The sequence below is a fragment of the Eretmochelys imbricata genome, chromosome 9 (assembly GCF_965152235.1).
Source record: "Eretmochelys imbricata isolate rEreImb1 chromosome 9, rEreImb1.hap1, whole genome shotgun sequence".
NCBI classification, from domain to species: domain Eukaryota; kingdom Metazoa; phylum Chordata; order Testudines; family Cheloniidae; genus Eretmochelys; species Eretmochelys imbricata.
This window is the reverse complement of record NC_135580.1, coordinates 76,291,709-76,314,437: the sequence shown is the minus strand read 5'-3', so window position 1 is coordinate 76,314,437 and position 22,729 is coordinate 76,291,709. Positions and strand designations below refer to the sequence as shown.

At 44.0% G+C, this 22,729-nt stretch overlaps 1 protein-coding gene across 3 annotated transcripts in view; it reads left to right on the top strand.

Moving 5' to 3' along the window:
• The window catches only part of GPR174 (G protein-coupled receptor 174), a 35,353-nt gene extending 15,327 nt beyond the window's left edge, over positions 1–20,026 (top strand). The window contains exons 3-6 of one of the 3 annotated variants that reach the window (XR_013347154.1): positions 8,248–8,957; positions 13,224–13,399; positions 13,603–13,726; positions 17,576–20,026. Coding sequence is in view for 1 of the 3 variants with exons in the window: in XM_077826869.1 (XP_077682995.1) it covers positions 704–1,705 (1,002 nt within the window). In the remaining 2 variants the exon portion in view is untranslated. Of the gene's footprint in view, positions 1–75; positions 1,930–8,247; positions 8,958–13,223; positions 13,400–13,602; positions 13,727–17,575 lie in introns of those variants that run through there. The other 2 variants (XR_013347153.1, XM_077826869.1) reach the window with 2 other exon arrangements.
• Positions 20,027–22,729: the final 2,703 nt, after the last annotated feature.

The following is a 22,729-nucleotide window of genomic DNA, read 5'->3' as shown; positions in this document are numbered from 1 at the left end:
GGAGAGAGCACTTTCAAAAAAGCATACTCCCATATGGCATGATATTAGTCAGTAATTTTCCTCGTTTTCTTTCAGCTGCAGGTCTGCATCTGTTTTGACATTTGGGGGCTGAGAAAACTGGCTGTGAAATACCTCCAGATGGATGATTTTGAGGATGCTATTGTACATGTATTTATTGCTTACAGCACCACATAGTGAATGCTCCTTATTCCAACCTGCACCTTGCCTTCATGCTGAGCTTCATTTTATCAGCACCACAAGCAATTATATTCAAGAGGTATTTGAGAAGGAACATGACCAGGGTCATTCATGACTTACTCACCACAGGACAAAGTTTCTTCCAAAATCAGAATAGACGACATAGAAACTGAAACCAATGTAAAAGTGAAGCCCGAAGGAAATGTCATGTGTAGTTTTTACCTTAGGATAATCTGGTCAGCAAGAAGCTTTAGAGGAATAATGTTATCAAGCCTTGCAAGCAACAATCTTACTTAGTTAGATGAACACAAAGTAAACAAGAAACTGTGAAGAGCAAAATAATGCTGTACAAGAAAGCAAAGGGATGCAAAGGAACAAGACAAGTAAATGTTAAGTTTGCAGCTTCTCCGGCGTTTTTTAATTGTTACCTATCTAGGAAATTTGACGATAGCTGGAAATTCCATTGGTAACATAAACTTCTCATTAGAATTCACATCTGTGCTAAATGAAAATAAACATGACGACAGACAGCTCAATCTGTTACAACAATACTGATGTTAAGTGTTACTATGCAATTACATACACTTTGATTCTGGTCCCTGGATTAATAGGGAATGTTTTAGCTCTGTGGGTCTTTTATGGCTACATGAAAGAAACTAAAAGGGCAGTGATATTTATGATCAATCTAGCCATTGCTGACTTAGCACAAGTTTTATCCCTGCCTCTAAGGATTTTCTACTACTTGTCTGGAACATGGCACTTTGGAGAAGGTCTCTGTATATTTTGTTTCTACCTTAAGTATGTAAATATGTATGCAAGCATCTACTTCTTGGTTTGCATCAGTGTAAGACGATTTTTGTTTCTTATGTACCCCTTCAAGTTCAGTGACTGCAAACGTATATATGATGTGTACATCAGTATCGCTGGGTGGATTGTCGTCTGCATTGGCTGTTTGCCTTTTCCTCTTCTAAGATTTAACTCTGGTAACTCCAGTAACTCTGATAAGCTGAATGTCAGTATTAAGTGCTTTGCAGATCTTCCCATAAAGGACATTGACCTTTCCAACTCCATTGTGATGATGACCATAGGTGAGATGATTGGGTTTGTAACTCCTCTGCTGATAATTCTGTATTGCTCATGGAAGACTATCCTATCATTAAAAGAAAAGAATTCAATTTCCCATGACTTTGGAGAGAAAAAAAAGGCTTTAAAGATGATCCTCACCTGTGCTGTGGTATTTCTGATTTGCTTTGCACCTTATCATATCAGTTTTCCTTTAGATTTCCTTGTTAAATCAAAATGGATAAAAAACCAATGTGCCCGAAATGTGATTTCAATATTTCATGCAGTGGCTTTGTGTCTTGCCAGTTTGAATTCTTGTGTAGACCCAGTCATATACTACTTCACTACAGATGAGTTCAGAAGACGACTTTCAAGACAAGATTTGCAAGACAGTATTCAGTTACACAACAGAGGTTATGCGAAAAAGCATTCCAGAACTGTGTGATAAGGTGAAGTGGTGTAATATTAATATTGCACTTTCTGAAATGATTACAAGGATGTTCATCATCATATTCATGTGGTCCAGCATATTGGGGAAAATTCTGAAATCCTTTCTCACGCAAACATCTGTTGACTTCAATGAGCGCTGGACTGATTAAAAAATTGACAAAGGACTTGAGGATTTGACCTTTTTCTTGCAAGCCTGTTGTGAATATTGAATTTAAACAACATGGTATGTATATTATAAAAATAATTGATATGGTGCCCAATCCAGAACTGACCAAACCGGAATAAAATAGCTTTGTTCATGTGAAACTGATGAGAGCGAGGTTAAGATTTCACTTGTTGAATGGAGGTAAGGGCCAGGGCACTAATTCTGTGTCCAGCTATTGCTGTGTATAGGACAGGGAGCATGAAGTATGTCACCTGCCACTACCCTCCTATTTCAGCTTTCAGCCATGTGATATGCAATACACATTGTCCCACTGGTCACAACCACGACATGTCCACTTCTACAACTCTGCAATGCCTTGCAGAGGCCCTCAGGAGATATCTCATATATGTCCACATGCCCCTCTGAGAAAATTCTCTGCTACTTTGGCCAACAGTGCAGAAGAAATGCATCATTTCTGCTAATTTGCAGCTTAACGTGCCTACGTAAGAAGGCTCAGTGTTTGGTTGAGGCCACTAATCCCACAAACTACATCTAGGTTAGACAAGCGTGATAGGGCGGCCCCCACCAGCAAAAACTGATTGGCAATAATGCACAACTAGACCTAGCTGAGGAGAAACCACACAGTACAGTTTTGGTGGATTATGTAAAGAGGAGAAAGTAATATGTTGGAGGCATGGCCTGTGAGGCTCCATATAGTGCAAATTCTGTGCAGATTAGGTGCAACAGTCTACATCCACTACCCAACTCCATAACTTTCTGTAATATCGGCTACCCTGCCACATGCTGGTGACTGCTGGCTGGGGTTGAGCATGACCCAGCAAAGCTCTTTGATTTGGATTTTCCTATGTGGCCTGGATTTGGCCCTAAAATAAGAAGCACTTGACATTATTTATTTTTGTGATGAACACTGAATTCAGAAACTTTGTCAAAACTTTGAATCAAGTAAAACTGTCTTCATATTGGGCCAGTCCCTGATGTTGTTGGGCTCCTTACTCGGACAATATTCCCTTTGACTTAAAAGAGAATTTTCACTAAATAAGGACTTCCAGATTTGGCCCCTTACTAAAACAGTAATGATTATTTAATTTGTATAGCGTGCTAAGGGTCTGCTTAATGCAATACTAACCATATGGAGAGGAAGAGGAAGTTCTTGCCTCAACAAGTTTACAATTTAAATATTAATTAACATTGCCTCATATTTTTGAGTAGATCATATTATATATTCCATCACCTCGGCTCTAAGATATGGTTGGGTTAATCTATTACGAAAAAAGTAAGGACTGACTTGTAATTTTACCTGTTTCTATAATCAAAAGTCCTAAAATGTCCAGAAAGCTTTTTTATTTCACTGCCTGTTTCTGGCTCAGAGATGGAAATGCCAAAATGAGAAAGATTTCACTGCTAATTTTGCAGACTCGAGTAAGCTTCCAATAAAAGGCTCCCCACTTCAGGATATTTGTACCAAACAAATGTCAAACAAATCTTTTAAAGCTCACCCCTTGCTGAAGGTCTGGAGTGAAATGATTTCTTACTTACAACTGACATTTTGTGACTATAATATCTACCTTCTGTGTCGTCAGTCACATTTCAGGTGCATTTTGCAAAAATGTTCAATGGGACTCCAGGTTTACGAGCCCACTGTTCATTTCATGATTGATTTGAGAAGATGCTCTCTGTAATTCTAAAAATGCCAAACTCTAGCCAAGTGGAAACCAATGAGAACTTCATCCCTGACTTCAATAGGGCTAAGATATGGCCAGAGGAGTCTAAACTCTCTGAATTTTGCTGGTTTACATTTTATTATTAAAAGTAAACTACTTTAAACTAAAGTGTAATTTTAATGCAGAAGACTAATGTAACTAGAAGCAAAGATATTATATAATAGCCTTGGAGAGATTCTTACAATGAAGGTTCAAACCTGTTTTTTGTTTTGTTTAAGCAATTTATTTTATACTAAATATCAAAAACCTGGGACTGCTGTTGGGACTTAACCCTGCATTTCACCGGCACCCTTCTGTGAAATTTATTTTGTATAAAATATATTTTTTTAATGTTAAAAATACTGTGAAAATGTAGAGTTTTAATTTAATGAAAACGTAGTTTTGCTAGATAGGGACGTAATTTATAAAATGTTTACTTTCCTTTGCACTGATTGATGTGTAAGTTTAAGACTGTTACGACATAAGGCTCGGTTTATACACACACACACACACACAGAGAGAGAGTAATCCCTTTGTACATGCATATGCATGAGTCAGCATGCCTGTATCTGTATTTGTCTGAGTATATAATGCTAGACAGGGTATTTCATGGAAATTGTAACTTGTCATTAGAAATGGAAAACAATCTACTTTCCAGCATCTACATAATATTCCTGACTGTATATAATTAAATAAAAATTCCAATTTTTATAAAGTAGCTCATCTCCGCATTTATGAAACCTCCTCCGTCACCTGTTCACCCTGCTATAGAAACCAACTCCAGGAAATTGAATCTTGTTGCTGACACCTGCCTGTCAATAGCACAATAGAGACCGGTGAAAAACCCTGCTCAATAGGGACCAAATAGCTCTGTAGAGAGCGCAGACTCACTTTCTGTGGTCAGTCATCACAGAAGGCACTAGTTACTAGAGCTGATGTGTCAAAGTCATTTTCATCCCAAGGGTCCCAAAAAGAAATGATTTCTATTTATTCAAACAAACATTTTCATTTTCAATTTTTTGTTTGTATTTTGGGGTTTTTTTTGTTTCTTTCCTCGTTTTCTTATTTCTTTTATCTCCTTTCACCACAGTTTCCTTTTTGACACTAGTGGAAAAAAAAGTGGGGGGAGAGAGTAGAGTTTAGAAATAAAAGAGAACGAAAAGAGAAAAAAAGAAAGACAGAAAATTGACAAAAATCATTTTCCAGTTTTGTTAAAAATAGTTTGAGTGTGTGTGTGCGCGTGAGAGAGAGAGAGAGAGAGAGATTTCACAAGCTCTATTGGTTATCCACACTGCGCCACATCTATTCCTCCTGTTACTCTACTGACTTTGCTGATGTAACCCCAACAATGAGTTGGGCCCACTGCTTGTTTCAAACTAGTAACTCCCCACTCCGCCACTTCCTTCATGTTCTCCAATGAGCACCAAAAGGAGTTTGACATCTTTCAAATGTTGCTAAGATACGTCTCCATTATTGCCTCCAGCCGACATGCAGCTTTCATACCCCTGCGTCAAATCCATCTAGGATCTTATATGATCTCCTCACAGGGCCATCTTGCAACCTCAGTTGCCATCTCTGCCTCTCTACTTATTTTAGGGTTTAGCATATGGAGAAGCATAATTCTTTTACATACCTCGGATAAAATGTAGCCCTTTGGAAAGTGGGCACAATTCCATTGAAGTTAATGGAGCAGTTAGATGTCAGACTGACTGTCAATCTATGAATGCCTAAGACACATGGTGAGGTACACACACAGGACCAAATTCTAACAGCTACACAGAACCCTGTGATCATTACATACTTAAGTGCACTGTGTCAGTAAGCCATGTTCTGTCTACCGATCTGTGTTTCATTATCACACCCAGCATACCTTACAAAAAGTGAGTGACACTTGCTTGGTTCTCAGTTTGGTAATGAACCCCAAAATGAGTCCGTGTTCATCAAACCATCAGTGAGCCTTAGAAAACCTTCTCAGTGAGTCTCAGATCAGTTTTGAGCAAACCAGGGCTAATGTGTATAGCTTTGTATCAAAACTCTGAACAATTTTCAATTTGCAACAAGTTTCACTTTGAGGTTTTAATTAGGCCAAAAACTAAAACAAGACTCTAGAACACAAACATATACAAACCAAAACCAAAACAAAGCTTCATATGAACCACTCTCAACCACAACTGACGAATTTCACATGAAGTCCATAAATATGGGCTTACTATAGCCATACTTTTCCATGGGGATTTCTGCATGATTTTTAATGAGGGATTTTCCAGATAATTGTAAGAAAGCGCAAGCGATGAGGCCCTGCATAATGGAGCATAAAGCAGGGTTTAAATTCCTCCCCCTCCAATCATACATGGAAGTGAGGGATGGACCTTAGCACATCTTAAGAATCCCTGAAAATCTCCACATCCCCGTCATCAACTTTGGGTTAATACTTCTTTTGTGAGCAATGTAATGTGACGAGCAGAATTTTGGCCAAATAGAAAAGTGGGAGCAAATCTATGCTGTTCTTAACTGACCAGAAGATCAACTGCTGAGGAAGGCATAGGGCTTGCCTCCACTGGGATGGGATACACTGCCCTAAGACTCAGTGGCAGGTTTCTGGCATAACAAGGTAGTACCTGGCCAGGTTTAGCATTTGTAGACCTTTTCTTCCTATAATTGATACCCACAGATGTTAAGGGTGATTTCATTTAAAACAACCCCCAACGAAAACATGATCTCTAGCTAGAGGAAATCTTATTATTTGTTTAGCACCAACAATGTGTTAGGTGCTGTACAGGCCACACAACTAATATAAGCTCTTTAGGAATGGCCTACGATCTAAATGGGAGACCTATAGAAGACAGAGATCCTTGGGAAATCTAGAGGAGTGGAGGACGTAGCTCATGACATACATTAGAGATACTCAGAGACTGAATTAGAGATACTCAGAGACTGCGTAGCAACTGAATTCATTTTTTTTTCATTTAAATTTCTCTCTCTCTCTCTTTCTCACATTCTGCATTTGTTTTTCCTTCTGCCTGCTCTCTGTGGCGAGATCCAGTCCTGCTTAAGAGGGCACAATGCTATTAAATCAGAGGTACTAGTCATCGGAGTAAGGGCTCACCAGATCAAGCCCAGAATCTCTCAGGGCCTGCCTATACTAGACTATTGGTAACATCAGTTCAGCTCCATCATGGTCAGCAATGTTCAGACCCCTAGTGCAGACAGGCTGCTGCCACTGTGTTATAGAACCATGTCAATTAGACAGATCTGATCTGAGCAGGATTAGATGACACCATGCTTAAAATGGTAGCAGGAGCGCTACACTGAGGCTCCCAGTATTGCTGACTCCAGGGAAGTTTAACTATTGTTAGTAGCAGTGGGATATTTTTAGAAAATGTCCCTCCTACTGATTGGAGCTAAGAGTGAGAAAAATGCCCAGACAGAAATTCACACCCCTCTTGTAAATACCATCTGTATTCACTTGTTGACTCTACAGAAAAACATGTTGAAGTAATTTGCACAGTTCAACTGATCTACTATAAAATACATCAAAATCATATTTCTGTTCATTCTAATAGCGTCCACTTAAATTTTTACTGAGAAAGGTCTCTAGACATGATGGATTGAGCTAATTTAATTTCCCTGTGTACAAGAGATAGAATGGTTTCCCAATTTTGGATGATGGAGGTGGGAGTATTTTTTTTTTTTTTTGTATAACAAGCGGTCTGCCTACTGAACTATTGTCTTGCAAAATGCTTATCTCTGTATGTTCCTTTTGTGTGGAATTGTTTGGTGAAAGAGATTGAAAGAAAAAAAGGAGGAAAAAAGAAAAAGGATCAATCATTTTATTACACTCAAGTAAATAATAATCTACTGATCTGGGTGTGCACTTCCCTGCTCAGGGTAATACTAGCATTTCTGAGATACCAAACAATTCTAGTGGGTCACTTTCACCAGACTACCTCTCAGCTCTTATAGTAATTTAATACTATAGCCCTGCCATAATTCTCAGCAGCATGTCTACAGCACCTTCCAACTGTGGAACTCATGGCACTTAATAGAATTATTAATTATCAACACTCTTATGAGAAGGATTATCCCCGCATTAGAGATGGGGAAACTGAGGTACAGAGGGGTTAAAGTCAATTTTTCCAAAGTGGACCTCTGATTTGGGTTGCCTCAGTTTTGGGGTGTCCAGCTTTAGACACATAAGCCTGGATTTTCAAAGGTGCTAAATGCCTACAATTCCAACTGAAGCCAGTGGGATCTGCAGGTACTCCGAGTTCTGAAAATGTAAAGCTAGGCACCTACCATTCAAAGGAGTCAAAAAATAGGGGCCAGTTTGGAAAATGTGGCCATAAGTGACATGCCCAAAGATGTGAGTCAGTGACACAGGTGGGAATGTCATTGCACAGGGTCAGGGTGAGGAGAAATGTGCCATGGGGCACTCCACATTTCCATGCCCCACCACCAGATCCCACCACTTCTCACTTTTCTCTGAAAGTGGAATGTAACATTTGGCTTTAGTAAAATAAAGCTACTCTCAGTTCTAGGTTGAGAATTAAAAAAAGAGAGTAGTTTGAAAAGCTACACTGCTAACTTTTCGCCCCTAGAAAATAATGTGGGTGCGGAAACAGCAATGTGGTTTATTCATATTAGTTTTAAAATAACGGTTTCTTTTTACAGGAAAAAGAGTGTGATATGTTCAGTAGACGACTTGAGTTGATTTCACAAGAGAGATAAGTATTGCCTCCTTCCTCCCCTGAGCACAATACTTAAGGGGGTTTTCTTTGAGTAGATTCTACCTGTGCATATAGCAGAAATGAAAATTCTTCTGAAATGAGAAAATCATTTCTACCCAAACATTTCCAAGCACATTCCCAGTCTACAAAAGGATGGAAACAGTGAACCTGCCTCTGGTTCCCTAATTCATGCCTCACAATTCAGATGATTTTGAATATGGTCCAATCAAACATCAATATCACGTTAACGAAAAGAGTCCAATGCTAGAGCTGCCCTGGGTATGGAACACCTAAGATTCTAATGGGATAAAAAAATAATAAATCTTTGTTCTTGTTCCTTCACGTTCTCTTTTATCCATCACCCACATCAGCAGAAACTTCTGGTAGCGTTCATGGCAAAAGAAAAAAAGGCTGATTGTGCTGGAGGAAAAAGGTTCTTTGCATCTGACAAAAATAATCTAACCATGCCAGTTACAAGTGACATTTTGAGACTTTCTCAGAAGACACGCATGTGTGCACACACACACAAATTAACTGTGTGATTTTTTTTTTAGCATGCATTACAATGATCAACATTAAGGAGAGGAGCAGTGTTTGAGGCTACCTGTGCTTTAGAAAACCTTGGGCTAAGATTTTCAAAGCCATCTGGATTAGGTATGTATTTTACATTAGAATTAATGGAGGATGTGTGTTCAAATCCCTTACATAGCTTTGAAAATCTCAGTGCTTTCAAGCTGCATTTCGGCTTCGACACAGTCATGTGCAAACAGACCAGGGTGTTGCTGTATCCCCAAGGGTCTTGCTAAGCAAGAAAGCTTTGAGCATTTAAAAAGAACAACGAGAAGTCCTTGTGGCACCTTAGAGACTAACAAATTTATTTGGGTATAAGCTTTTGTGGGCTATAACCCACTTCATCAGGTGCATGGAGTGAAATTCAGTATGCAGATATAAATATACAGTACATGAAAAGATGGAAGTTGCTTTACCAAGTGGGGAGTCAGTGCTAATGAGGCCAATTCAATTAGGGTGGATGTGGCCCATTCCCAACAGTACAAAGGATGTATATCAACAGAGGGAAAATTATTTTTTGTAGTGACCCAGCCACTCCCAGTCTTTATTCAGGCCTAATTTGATGGTGTCAAGTTTGCAAACTAATTCCAGTTCTACAGTTTCTCATTGAAGTCTGTTTTTGAAGTTTTTTTGTTGAAGAATGGCCACTTTTGAGTGTCCAGGGAGATGGAAGTGCTCTCCTACTGGTTTTTGAAAGTTATAATTCTTGACATCTGATTTGTGTCCATTTATTCCTTTCCATAGAGACTGTCCGGTTTGGCCAACGTACATGGCAGAGGGTCATTGCTGGCACATGATGGCATATATCACATTGGTAGATGTGCAGGAGAATGAGCCCATGATGGTGTGGCTGATGTGGTTAGCTCTTATGACGGTGTCCCTTGAATAGATATGTGGACAGAGTTGGCAACGGGGTTTGTTGTAGGGATTGGTTCCTGGGTTAGTGTTTCTGTTGTGTGGTGTGTAATTGCTGGTGAGTATTTGCTTCAGGTTGGGGAGCTATCTGTAAGCGAGGACTGGCCTGTCATCCAAGGTCTGTGAGAGTGAGGGATCTTCCTTCAGGATAGGTTGTAGATCCTTGATGATGCGCTGGAGAGGTTTTAGTTGGGGGCTGTAGGTGATGGCTAGTGGCTTTCTGTTACTTTCTTTGTTGGGCCTGTCCTGTAGTAGGTGACTTCTGGTACCCTTCTGGCTCTGTCAATCTGTTTCTTCACTTCCCCAGATGGGTAAAGTAGTTTTAAGAACACTTATGCCCAAATAAATTTGTTAGTCTCTAAGGCAGAGGTGGGCAAACTATGGCCCCTGGGCCACATCCAGCCTGTGGGACCATCCTGCCCAGCCCTTGAGCTCCTGGCTGGGGGGGCTCACTCCCAGCCCCAACCCTGCTGTCCCCCCTCCCCCGCAGCCTCAGTTTGCCACGCTGCCAGCACTCTGGCCTGCCGCTCCTGCCAGGCAGTGCTGCGGCGTGACTGGCTCTGGCCGGGTGGCGGGGCTGTGAGCTTCTGCTGCTCTGAGCAGCAGCCAGCATGGTAAGGGAGCCGGGGAGTTGGATAAGGGGCAGGGGGTCTCAGGGACAGTCAGGGGACAGGGGGCTGTTGGATGGGGTGGAGGTTCTGGGGGTGGTGGTCAGGGGATGGGGAACAGGGGGGGTTAGATGGGCGTGGGAGTCCTGGGTGGCCTGTCAGGGGGCGGAGGTGTGACTAGGGGTTGGGGCAGTCAGGGGACAAGGAGCAGGGTGGGTTGGATGGGTTGGGGGGTCCCGGGAGGTGGTCAGGGGACAAAGAGCAGGGGGGGTTGGATGGGTTGGGGGTTCTGAGGGGGGTGGAAAGTGGGAGAGGGTGGATGGGGGTGGGGGCCAGGCTGTTTAGGGAGGCACAGCCTTCCCTACCCAGCCCTCCATACAGTTTCACAACCCTGAAATGGCCCTCGGGCCAAAAAGTTTGCCCACCCCTGCTCTAAGGTGCCACAAGGACTCCTTGTTGTTTTTGCTGATACAGACTAACACAGCTACCCCTCTGAAACTTGAGCATTTAAGGGAGGTTTGGAAAAAGGACGGTGAAGAATGGAGCAATATCATTCATTTTAAAGGCTGGCCACAGATGCATATGGGTGTACCAATAATACTTTTCTATAAAACTGTTGAGCTAAATTATTCCTTACTCAGCTCTTATTCAGATAAAGTTCTCATTGTTTTGGACTTTTGACTCTACATTAATTCATTTTTCTGATGATCTCAGGGCCATCAGCAACAAGATTTGCATAGGTAACATAACTAGTCTTACTGCCTGAAAGTCATCAAGTTGAATGAAAGACGATGCTTGTGCTACTGGATTTGGGTACTTAATGAGAATATTGCTTTAAGGATCTTATATCTGAGAACATGGAAATGACATTTAGTATAAACTGGTCTCCAAAACCAAAGGTGCTTCCTCTTGTTGTTCAACAAGCACAGTTCTCTTAAAGGAAATTACTGCTGGGAAAGAAGGTGAGTAGCAAGAAGCACATACGTGGGAAATGTGCTACAACCAGCATAACCATTCTAGCCTTGTTCTGAAGTTATGACTTCATGCTATGTGCTCTGCTAGTCAAAAGGAAAGGTGAAATGTACAGAGAGCTTGATTCTCATCTCACACTTACAGCTGGGTGTCTTCTGTGGCGATATTCTTCACTGACATCAGTGTAAGTAGAATCAGGCCCAGAGACAAGTAACGACATTTTCTTGGTGCATGTGACCCACTGGAACACTGACAGATAGACCACCTTGGGACTGAGAGATGACTATAGAGTGTGAGAGTGGAAAAGGACTTTTGCTTTTGCTATACTCTAGCTAAGATTCCATCAGAGTTAGTTGTGATATACCCTCCCCCACCCCCCCATGGAAAATTTTGACTTTTCCATTTTCAAATAATTTTTTTTCTATTTTTGGCCAAAATCTGTAAGATGGGGAAGTTACTCATCTTGCAGTAACTGAAGTTCTTCGAGATGTGTGTCCCTGTGGGTGCTCTACTCTAGGTGTTGGTGCGTCCTGGCGCTGTTGATCGGAGATTTTCGGTAGCAGTGCCTGGTCAGGATGCAGGCGCTCAGTTGGTATCTCCCGTCTCGTTGGAATCTTCCTGAGCACCTGCGTCCCGCACCCCCCTCAGTTCCTTCTCTACCGTGGAGCGATTATACTAGAACTCCAAAGTAGAGGGGAGAGGGTGGGGAGTGGAGCAGCCACAAGGACACACATCTTGAAGAACTTCAGTTACTGCAAGGTGAGTAACTTCCCCTTCTTCTTCGAGTGCTGTCCCTGTGGGTGCTCCCACTCCAGGTGAATGTGTAGCAGTACCCACTATGGTCGGAGGGACTTTGGAGATGCAGCAGTGAGTACTGTAGAGAGTACAGTATGGCCTACTATGGTGTCTTCTGTGGTATCTTGCGTGATAGCATAGTGTTTTTCGCAAACATGTGTTCAGATGACCATGTAGCCGCTCTACAGATGTCAGAAATGGGTACGTTATGTAGGAAGGCAACTGATGTTGACATAGCTCGAGTGGAATGAGTTCTAATGCCTTCGGGCGGTTGAATATTTTGAATATGGTAAGAGGATCTGATGCAGTCAGAGATCCACTTGGACAGATGTTGTTTAGAGATAGCCGTACCTTTCGATCTTTCAGTGATGGAGACAAAGAGTCGTGGAGATTTACGAAATGGCTTAGTCCTGTCTAAGTAAAAGGCAATTGCTCGCCTGACATTGAGAATATGCAGGGATGCCTTGTGTGGAATACTGTGAGGTTTGGGATAAAAAATAGGCAAGTATATCGGTTGGGTAAGGTGGAAGGTGGATACCACCTTAGGGAGAAATTTAGGGTGTGGTCTCAGAGTGACTTTGTCTTTGGAGAAGATTGTGTAGGGAGGATGGGCCATCAGGGTGCTTATTTCACTTACTCTCCTTGCTGATGTTATTGCAACTAAGAAAGCTACCTTCATGGACATATGGGGAAGAGAGAAGGTAGCCAAAGGCTTGAATGGAGGTTTCATGAGCGCATGAAGAACAAGGTTAAGATTTCATGTAGCTGCCGTAGGGTAAATTTCAGGGTAGAGATTTTTCAGGCCCTTGAGAAATCGTTCTATGGTGGGGTGGGTAAAGAGTGACTAACCTTTTAACAGGTCGTGGAAGGTGGTAAGCGCCACCAGGTGTACTTTGATGGAGCTGAGCAAAAGTCCGTCCTGTTTTAGTTTCATGAGGTAGTCTAGAATGTTAGGGAGGGTCATCGTATTGGGCATTAAGTGATTACTTGAGCACCAGAGGGCGAAACGCTTTCACTTCTGCAGGTAAGTTTTATAAGTGGAGTCTTTTCTACTGTGCAGGAGGACATATTGGACTTGCTCGGAACAGGCTAGTTCATGGATTTGGAACCATGAAGAAACCAGGCTGTCAGGTGGAGCTTTTGGAGCTGGGGGTGAAGAACCTGTCCATTGTCCTGAGAAAGGAGATCTGGCCTGTTGGGGAAAGCCCGTGGATGATGGGAGGACATGTGGAGTAGGTAAGGATACCACGTCTGTCTCAGCCAAGCTGGTGCAATGAGGATGACCCAGGCCTAGTTGTCTATGATCTTCCAAAGAACCCTGTGTAGCAGAGAGTAGAGGAGAGAGTTGTTCCACGGAATGAGGAATGCGTCTCCTAGGGATGCAGTCCCAAGTCTTGCTCAAGAGCAAAACAGCCGACATTTTCAATTCTGTGTTATAGCAAAGAAATCTATTTATGGGGTGCCCCAGAGGGAGAAGAGCTGTTGAAGTATTGCGGGATGCCGTTCCCATTTGTATGCTGTTGAGAAGTGTCTGCTGAGTGCGTCGGCAGTACTGGCAGCCTGGTAGGTAGGAAGCGATGATTTGTATTTGATGTTGTATGCACCAGTTCCATAGTCAGATGGCTTCCATGCAAAGGGAATGTGATTGGGCTCCCCCTTGTCTGTTGATGTAGTACATACATGCTATGTTGTCTGTTAAGACCTGAATAGATTTGTTCTTTATGAGGGGAAGAAAGTGAAGGCATGCTCACCTCACTGCTCTGAGCTCTAAGAGATTTATGTGTAGGCACGTCTCTGATGCAGACCACCGGCCTTGTGCCCTGTGTCCCCCTAAATGCTCTCCCCAGCCGATTAGGGAAGCGTCCGTGGTCAGCATGAGCATTGGGGATCGTTGCTGGAAGGAAACCCCCATGCAGAGGTTTTCTGGTCTTGTCCACCAATGTAGGGAAGCTAGAACATTGGGAGGAGGAGTTAGCAGCATCCCTAAGGTATGTCTGTTGGGTTTGAAATTGGAATTGAGCCAGCCCTGAAGACATCTCATGTGTAGCCTAGCATACTGGACCACAAAGGTGGTGGCCGCCATGTGACCAAGGAGCTGTAGACAGATTCTTGCTTGTGTCCTGGGACGAACAGAAAGCATGCATATGAGCTGAGTGAGAGCAAGGAATCTGTGATATGGGAGCAAGGATCTGCTCTGGATTGAGTCGAGATGAGCTCTGATGAACTCGATCTGTTGTGAGGGTGTCAGGGTGGATTTTTGGATGTTTATTTGGAGGCCTAGGCTGTGAAAGAGGGAGATGGAGAAACGGGTAGCTTGAAGTGTCTCACCATAGGAGTTGCCCTTGATGAGGCAATCGTCCAGGTAGGGGAAAAGCATGATCCCATGTTTGTGGAGATGAGCCACGACCACGGCTAGAGTTTTGGAAAAGACTCTCGGCGCTGTGGAGAGGCCAAAAGGAAGAACTCTGCATTGAAAATGGTTGTGACTGATTGTGAATCATAGGAAGCATCTGTGAGCTGGATGAATTGATATATGAAAATAAACGTCCTGTAGGTTGAGGGCTGTGAACCAGTCCCCTTGATCCAGTGCAGGAATTATTGTGCCCAGTGTGACCATCTTGAATTTTTGTATCCTCGCAAATTTGTTCAGTTGGCGTAGATCTAGTATAGGCCTCCATCCCCCAGACTTTTTCTGGGTCAGGAAGTAATGGGAGTAGAACCCTTTCCCTCGATGTTTCGTCGGCATAGGTTCCACTGCGCCTAGCTGGAGAAGGTGAGCCACTTCTACGCGAAGTAGGTGCTCGTGAGAGGGGTCCCTGAAGAGGGACAGGGAAGGGGGAAGGGTAGGAGGATAGAATATGAATGGAATAGAGTAACCAGACTGAACTATTTCGAGGACCCAGCGATCCTGTGTAATACACTGCCAGGCATGTTGGAAACAAATGGGCAAGTAGGCTGTGGAATCAAGGGGTGGTCGCGCAGACCCTCGACCAACGTTTCAAAATCGTTGTTTATTCCCGGATGGGTGGGAGGTGGTTGCTTGAGCTTGATTTTGTCTGCACTTAGGGGGGCTAGAGAGATTCCTATTTATGTCATATGGTTTGGGTTGAGGCCGATAATATTGTTGTGTGTGCAGTCTTTGGTAAGGTTGGTATCGTTGTCTCCTGGGAAGAGATGGGTGAATACCCAGGGTGCGCAATGTCGCTCGAGAATCTTTCATAGTGTGAAGTAGCTCATTGTTTTTTTTGGAAAACAGTTTGTCTTTATCAAAGGGGAGGTCCTCCACTTTGGTCTGCAGATCTTTAGGGATGCCAGATGCAGAAAGCCATGAAGATCTGCGTATAACCACAGCATTTGTAGTAGTACGGGCTGCTGTGTCCGCCATGTCTAAAGAGGCTTGTAGGGCCGTTCTGGAAATCAATTGGCCCTCACTCAGAATTGATTTAAAGTCCGCTCTCCTATCCTCTGGAATGTAGGAGGCAAATTCAAAAAGTTTATTGTAGTTATCAAAGTCGAACCTGGCAAGGAGTGCAGAGTAGTTTGCAATCCTGAATTGTAAAGTGGAGGACGTGTAAACCTTGCAACCCAAGACTTTTAAGTCTTGTGGGATGGGCCGATATTGTGGCTGTTTCGTCCTTTGTGCAACTGCATCCATGACGAGAGAGTTCATGCTGTTGGTGAGAAAATAGGAAGTCAGCATCCTTAGCAGGAACATAGTATTTACGTTCGGCCTTTCTGCAGGTAGATAATAAAGAAGCTGGAGTTTGCCAGAGAGTGTCAGCTGGTTCCAGGAGTGCTTCATTTATAGGGAGCGCAATCTCTGAGGGTGCAGAGGGTTGAAGGATTCTGAGGAGTTCGTGTTGTGTCTCCTGAACCTCTTCTCGGGGAATGACTTGACTGAGTGCCACCCTCTTGAAAAGCTCTTGAAATTGTTTACAGTCATCCACATTCTGTGGAGGCATCGGGGAGAGGGCTCTGTCTGGAGCAGATGGAGAATTAGGGTTCGGTGAGTCAGGATATGGTTCGTAGCTCACGTCCTCAGGAGGGGGTTCAGGTACTCTAGAAGTGGACGGAGCTGGAGATCGAGGCACAGAAGCAGGTAGTGGTTTAGTGGAAGAGGTCTGAGGATGAGTGGTAGGAGGATGTGGCCAAGGGTACCACTGGGGCCAAGGCATAGGGTAGGAGAACCCAGGTGCCATCCACGGGAGGGGAGGGGGAGAAGGCGATGTAGGGAAACTGAGGCTGGTGGCTGTGGATCGTAGCCTGAGGTGGAAGAGGGTCTGGTGGAGGAGGAGAAGCAGGTGGGGAGAACTCCACCTGCTGCTGTATATCAGGTTTGCTGTCAGTGAAGGTGGCCAGTTCAGGTGGTGAGAGCGGCTGTTCGAAGAGTGAGGCCTGTGTATCCAGGAGCGGAGAGTTAGGCTCAGGTGGCACTGAGCGGTCACACTGGGTGAGGAACTGTTGCTCCTGCTCCCTGGGCTACGCTGAGCCTGGACTGTGCTCTAGCGCATTAGCAAGTGAAAGTGAAAGTGCCTGGGGTGCGGCGGGTCTATTGGAGGTGCCCTGCAGCGGGTCTGCTGCTGGTGCCGGGGCAGGAGGCAGGCTCGGTGCCGACATTCTTCCCGGCAGCGGGGCAGAGCGCACAGTCGGCACCGCGGCTATTTTTAGCATGGAGGGGGTCGGTGCCGACGTCCTTGTCTGCACTGGGGCAGAGCGCACAGCCGGCACCACCGCAATGTTTAGCGCTGAGGCGCTCGGTGCCGCGGAAACCTTCCCGGTATGGAGGTCGGGTTGCTGCCTCTGCAGTCTGCGGGAGCCGCGGCTGAGGCTTTAGGAAGAGCTGTGGTGCTGTCAGCACAGAGGGTAAGGATCTCGCGGGAGACCCTTCACCCTTGTCAGAGTCCCTCCCATGAGACTGCTGTGCTTCTTGCCTCTGCTCCAAAGAGGGTGAAGCAATGCTCCACACTGGTTCAGATCTGGCCGGGGAGCGTGTAGGAGCGGGTTTAACCTTCCCCATCTCCGAAAGCAGCAGCAGGGATTTTTCCATCAGAAGCATTTTAAGCCGCAGGTCCCTGTTGCGCCGAGCCCTTGACTTGAGGCTCGTACAGGGGAGGCACTTTATGGGAATGTGGGTTTCCCTGAGGTGCTTCACACAATGTGAGTGCCCATCGGACCGTGGCATGGAGTCTTGACAGGAAACACACTTTTTGAATCTTGAATCCCCTGGCATTGTGAACTAGAAACGGCAGGGGAGAGTGTCTCAGCAGGAGACAAGCCTGAAGCGAAAAGGTTTTTTTTGTTTTGTTTTGTTTTTAACTAAATAACTAACTATGTAACTACACTAAAGGAAGGGAAACACCTGGGATGTAACTAATAACGATTTCTATATTCCTTGTTACTTTTTTCCTACAGAGACCCGGGAAGAGAAGTAGCACTGCCCCAAGTCCCATCTTCCGCCGGGGACGGTTGAGAAGGAACTGAGGGGGGTGCGGGACGCAGGCGCGCAGGAAGATTCCAACGAGACGGGAGATACCAACTGAGCGCCTGTGTCCCGACCAGGCACTGCTGCCGAAAAGCTCCAATCAACGGCGCCGGGACGCACCGACACGTAGAGTGGAGCACCCACAGGGACAGCACTCGAAGAAGAATTTCAGTTGTGTGTGTGTGGGGGGGGGGGGGGGGGACTTGGAATCTTAGGGTGACCAGATGTCCAGATTTTTTGGGACAGACCCCATTTTTGGGTCTTTTTCTTATGTAGGCTCCTATTACCCTCCCACCCCCGTCCCAATTTTTCACACTTGCTGTCTGGTCACCCTATGGTATCTTGACAAGAAACTTCTCAAGAACCTTTTTTGGGGGGGGTCAAAAATCCAATTTTCAGAAAAAAAAAAGTTTTGACAAAAAAAAGTTCAGACAAAAAAAATTTTTTGACTGGCCCTAGTTTCAATACTACATAATGTGAGTTTGATGATGATTTCCATAGCATCAGACAAGATGCATGGATTTATTTTGTGTGTGTGTATGTATCTCTCTCTATTTCTGTAATTTGCCAATAAAAGCCACTTTTGTTGGAACTAGATGGTGGGCACAATTGAGCCAAGGCAATCACTATTTGGGTGATTCAGGGAGAAGTCAGCTTCAGGGCATGGGGAAAACCCTGTAGGTAGGAAGACACAGGGTGCCATCACACCAATCTTTTCAGACATTAAAAATGACTTCAAGCAAAACTATGAAGATGGGCATTTGGGGAAACTTAGTACTACAACACACATTTGCATGACATGCCTTTGGGTCAAATAACTGGGCTCTCAGTTTTAGCAGACATGGAAGTTTATAGATAGAACTACCCTTCACAGGCTTGTTTCTTTATGTCTCAGAGCACAGCCCCTTGAGCTTCTGTTTCCATAGACTCCCACACAACAGTTTCCCTGCTAAACCACACTCTCTAAAGACAGCGTATGTTGGCTGCAACAGCTGGAAGGCATTTCTTCATGTGTCTACTGCATTTTCTCACCGCTTCCTTTCTTTGTCTCAATATGTTAGAAGGATAAGACAAGACATGACTGAGTTTTCTGGAATTTCAGGACTTAAAAACAGTAAATAATATCATGTCATTTGGAACATGCTGGGGAAGTGGGAAAATTAGTCATTTTTTGCCATTTATTGTCTGAGGTTGAAAAATTAACTTCTTGCCTACAAGAGGCTGTCAGTGACACCAAAACTGCTTTGCAGCCCCTGGAACTGTGCAGACAACCCACACACCAATGCACTCTCTCTACATGGGTGAGACTGTGGCAAAGGGGAAGCTTGTGTGGGCACTAGAGAGGAAAATTCAGAAGAAAGTACCATAGATACTGTTGTACAAGTCACTCCTCCGATGTCACAATCTGAAAAAGAACAAAAATGATTGACCCATATACAGGCCAACCCTACCAAGACTTAACAACAATCAAAATAAAATCCTATTAGTGAAATGCAGTCATTAACCTGCAGCCTTGGAGTCAGATACAAAAATATTCCAGTTCTGGCTCATACTGGGCATAGCACCCACGTCTCATATTCTTTACCACCTTTCTTTAACTAGTGCAGTAATGCTGATACTGAGTTTGCACAGACCTATTTATAAACATGACTGTCACAGTTGCAGGGTAACTGCAGCTATATTACTGTCTCCCCCCGCAGTGGTGCACTCCAGCAGTTTCCAGCCAGGTCTTAGCCAGCTATCATCTGTCTCTGGATAGGGACCCTTGTCTCACTCCCTGCTGAGTGGGGGGTTTTAAGGCTGCACAGCTCCCTGTCTTACCCTGCGATATCCTCAGCAAGACAGTCTGCCTCAAGGCCAGAGCCTGTGCTTTGCTTTCTCTCGGAGGGCTATGAACAGTGCATTGCCAGCAGTTACCAGTTACCACACAGCTCTTTCTATGCAAGAACATCTATTCTTAAGGTAATAGAGAAAACATAATTAAAACTATAATCAGATGTTTAGTGTGTGTTCAGATACCAGGAGTCACCATCAGTCTTATGCGGCCTAGTAGGCCAAAGTAGTTCCAACCCTTGTGCAAGCACTGGGGCCCTTGGACAGATGGTCCTGTCCGTTTGCTGGATCAGAAAGAACCTCAGCCTTTTAATGCCAAAATCCAATTCTTTTTCTGTAAAACCCAATTTGAACCAGTATATGCAAGACTTCTCAGGAATGGTGCCTCTCTAGAGGTGCTTACAACCTGATTGATTCACCTTAACCATACCCCACTGTTTTTAGTTTCTGGAGGAGCTGTGGTAACCCTCCCTGCTGGAGCTGCATACAATCCCTGGCCCTCAGTGGTACATAAACCATTCATAACAATACAATATGTTCCCCCAAAGATACTGTATGGGATTGCAATATCTGTCACAATGACTTTAAATGTCCCCTCATACAAAGCTGTGTGTTAATTAATGAAATTCACATACAAATAAACTGAGGCCACTTTTATCCTTGTACCCTGTGTTGTAAAATTTGTAAATCAAAAGCATTTTTCTCTGTGTTGGCAGACAAGGTGAGCAGGGATTGTGGGAGGAGAAGTATAAGCAGAGGAAAAAATATGAATGTTAGCTTAAGTGCTGCCAGTGTCTCATTACCCTTTGGCTTTCTTTTGGGATGGGCAATGCCCAGCTTTGCTGTAGCTTCCTTCTGCAAAAAAAATTTCTGTTATGAATGTGATGGAGTGTACAGATCATTTGGGGCTTCCTAGAGAGGGGTCCTGCAGCCCTACAACACCTCATCCCAGTGGTTCTCCCTGAAGCAGGCCTCACTGAGCCAGATGGTGGCATAGTGTTTTTTGGCTTCAATTCCAGCTAGTCAGTTGTCAGTGAGTTATTAAAAGATTAAGCTTCTATATCAGAGTATGCAGTAAGGTACAGTTATTTAAGTCATTGAGACTGAAACATGCAATGAATGTATGAGCAATGCCTGTTGTTGTACAATCACCCTCTGTTATAAATATTTTGAAAATTCCAGTATCTACAATTATCTTAAATTATTCTACTAACCCCTCATAGTGATTAATTGGTTTATACTTATTAAATATTTGAATATATAAGGTAACAGCTCTGAAGTATTTGAATAGAGAAGAAAAACACCAGCGCTCAACCCCCAAATAAGAGAGCAAGATGTAATTAATGATAGTTCCTGCTACAGTATTTCTTTATCTTCCCACATAATTGATTGAAGTGAGTATAAAGATTCCAGTTGACTTCAATGGGCAATGTATTAGGTCCTAACTGTGAGAGATTGTTCTGCCTGGTGTGGAAGGAATGGACCAGATCCTTCTCTGGAGTCACTCAGTTGAATTTGGTGCAATGTTCATTACAGGCTAATCCCATCGCTTATAATAAAGACTAAAAACACTCTACCAGACACAAACATGGCATGAGCATGAGAGAGAAAGCAATACACCAGTTTGTCAGCCTATTGCACTTCTACCATGTTAGAGGCTAGTGATGAAAGATGGTACACCTAGGAGCATCACAGGAGCTACCCCTTCCTGTTCTTACTCAAGCTGATTACACCTCTGATTACACACAATTTTCAGGCCCTGTCATGAGACTATGGTTTTGGCCAATGAAATGAAGTTCGAAACTTTCCATCCTTTGCATCATTTAGACAGCATCACTCAAATAATAAGAAATGGTGTCTTGATCAACACAGTCTGCATTCATTTTGGAGACTAAATCAATTTCCTTTATGCCCATGTAACATGTAGGCATGAAGTTAAAGGGATTGTATTGGTTTGACTGAACATGACTGTGTGTGTGTGTGTGAGACTTATAATAAGAATTAAGAAGTGTCAACTGTGTTAATTTGTCAGCCCAATAATTCTCACCCCAGCAAACTCAGTCAGCAGCAATTTAATAGAGGAATGTGGTAGGGAGGTCCCACAGGGCTAAAATGTCATTAATTTTTGCAAAATATACTACACTACAGTTAGTGGTAAACTATAAAGTATCTGATAATAGCAATAAAAATGAATTATGCATCATAATAAAGAGTGTTGTGTGGTGCTTTTCAAAAAATTATCTTTGTTAAGCTAACTAGCAAATTTCAAATATTTGGAACCCGCAATAAGTCTCACAGCCATTATTGTGATTTAAATGTAGAAAACCTTGACTATTGCATGACACAAAGCAGGTATTTAAAGAAATGGTAACTCCTTGTGGTCAGACTGGTCCTTGAGCAACTAGCAAGAAAGTTCCCATGAGACATATGTAAAGCAAAATCAAAAAACACTCAATCTTGGGTTTCCAGTTTACTTAAGAGGTTTCTTGTTTAACTAAAATAGCACAAACCAGCAGAGTTCCTGGCCACTTCCTTTTCTGCAGGTTAATAATCAGTCAAATCCAAACCAATAACATAAACCCAAACAAAACAAACACACAAAACATGCACTGGGCAGCTCTTACGTACACAGAGTTCCTTGTTCTGGATTCTGCTTAGCATTATAGGGTTGCAGATGTCCAGTTTTCGACTGGAATGCCCAGTCAAAAAGGGACCCTGGCAGCTCCGGTCAGCAGTGGGGCAAAAGGGGTTGGGGCTAAGGCAGGCTCCCAGCCTGCCCTGGCTCTGCATGGCTCTTGGAAGCGCCCACCATGTCCTTGCAGTTCCTAGGTGCATGAGTGGTGAGGGAGGCTCCACGTGCTGCCCCTGCCCCTAGTGACGGCTCCGCAGCTCTCATGGGCCGGGAACCACGACTAATGGGAGCTGCGGGGGCAGTGCCTGTGGGTGCGAGGGGCCTCCCTGCGCCTAGGAGCTACAGGAACCTGGCAGCTGCTTCCTGGGAGCTGTGGTAAGCACCGCTGTGACCCTGCACACCCCCAACACCCTTCCCCAGCTCTGAGCCCCCTCCCACACCCCAAACCCCTCATACCCGGCCCCACCCCAGAGCCTGCACCTCCAGTCAGAGTCCTCACCCCCCCTGCACTCCCAACCTCTCTCCCAGCTCAGAGCCCCCTCCCACACTCTGAACCCCACATTTCTGGCCCCACCTGGAGCCCACACCCCATCCTAGATCCCACACCCCCTACACCCTA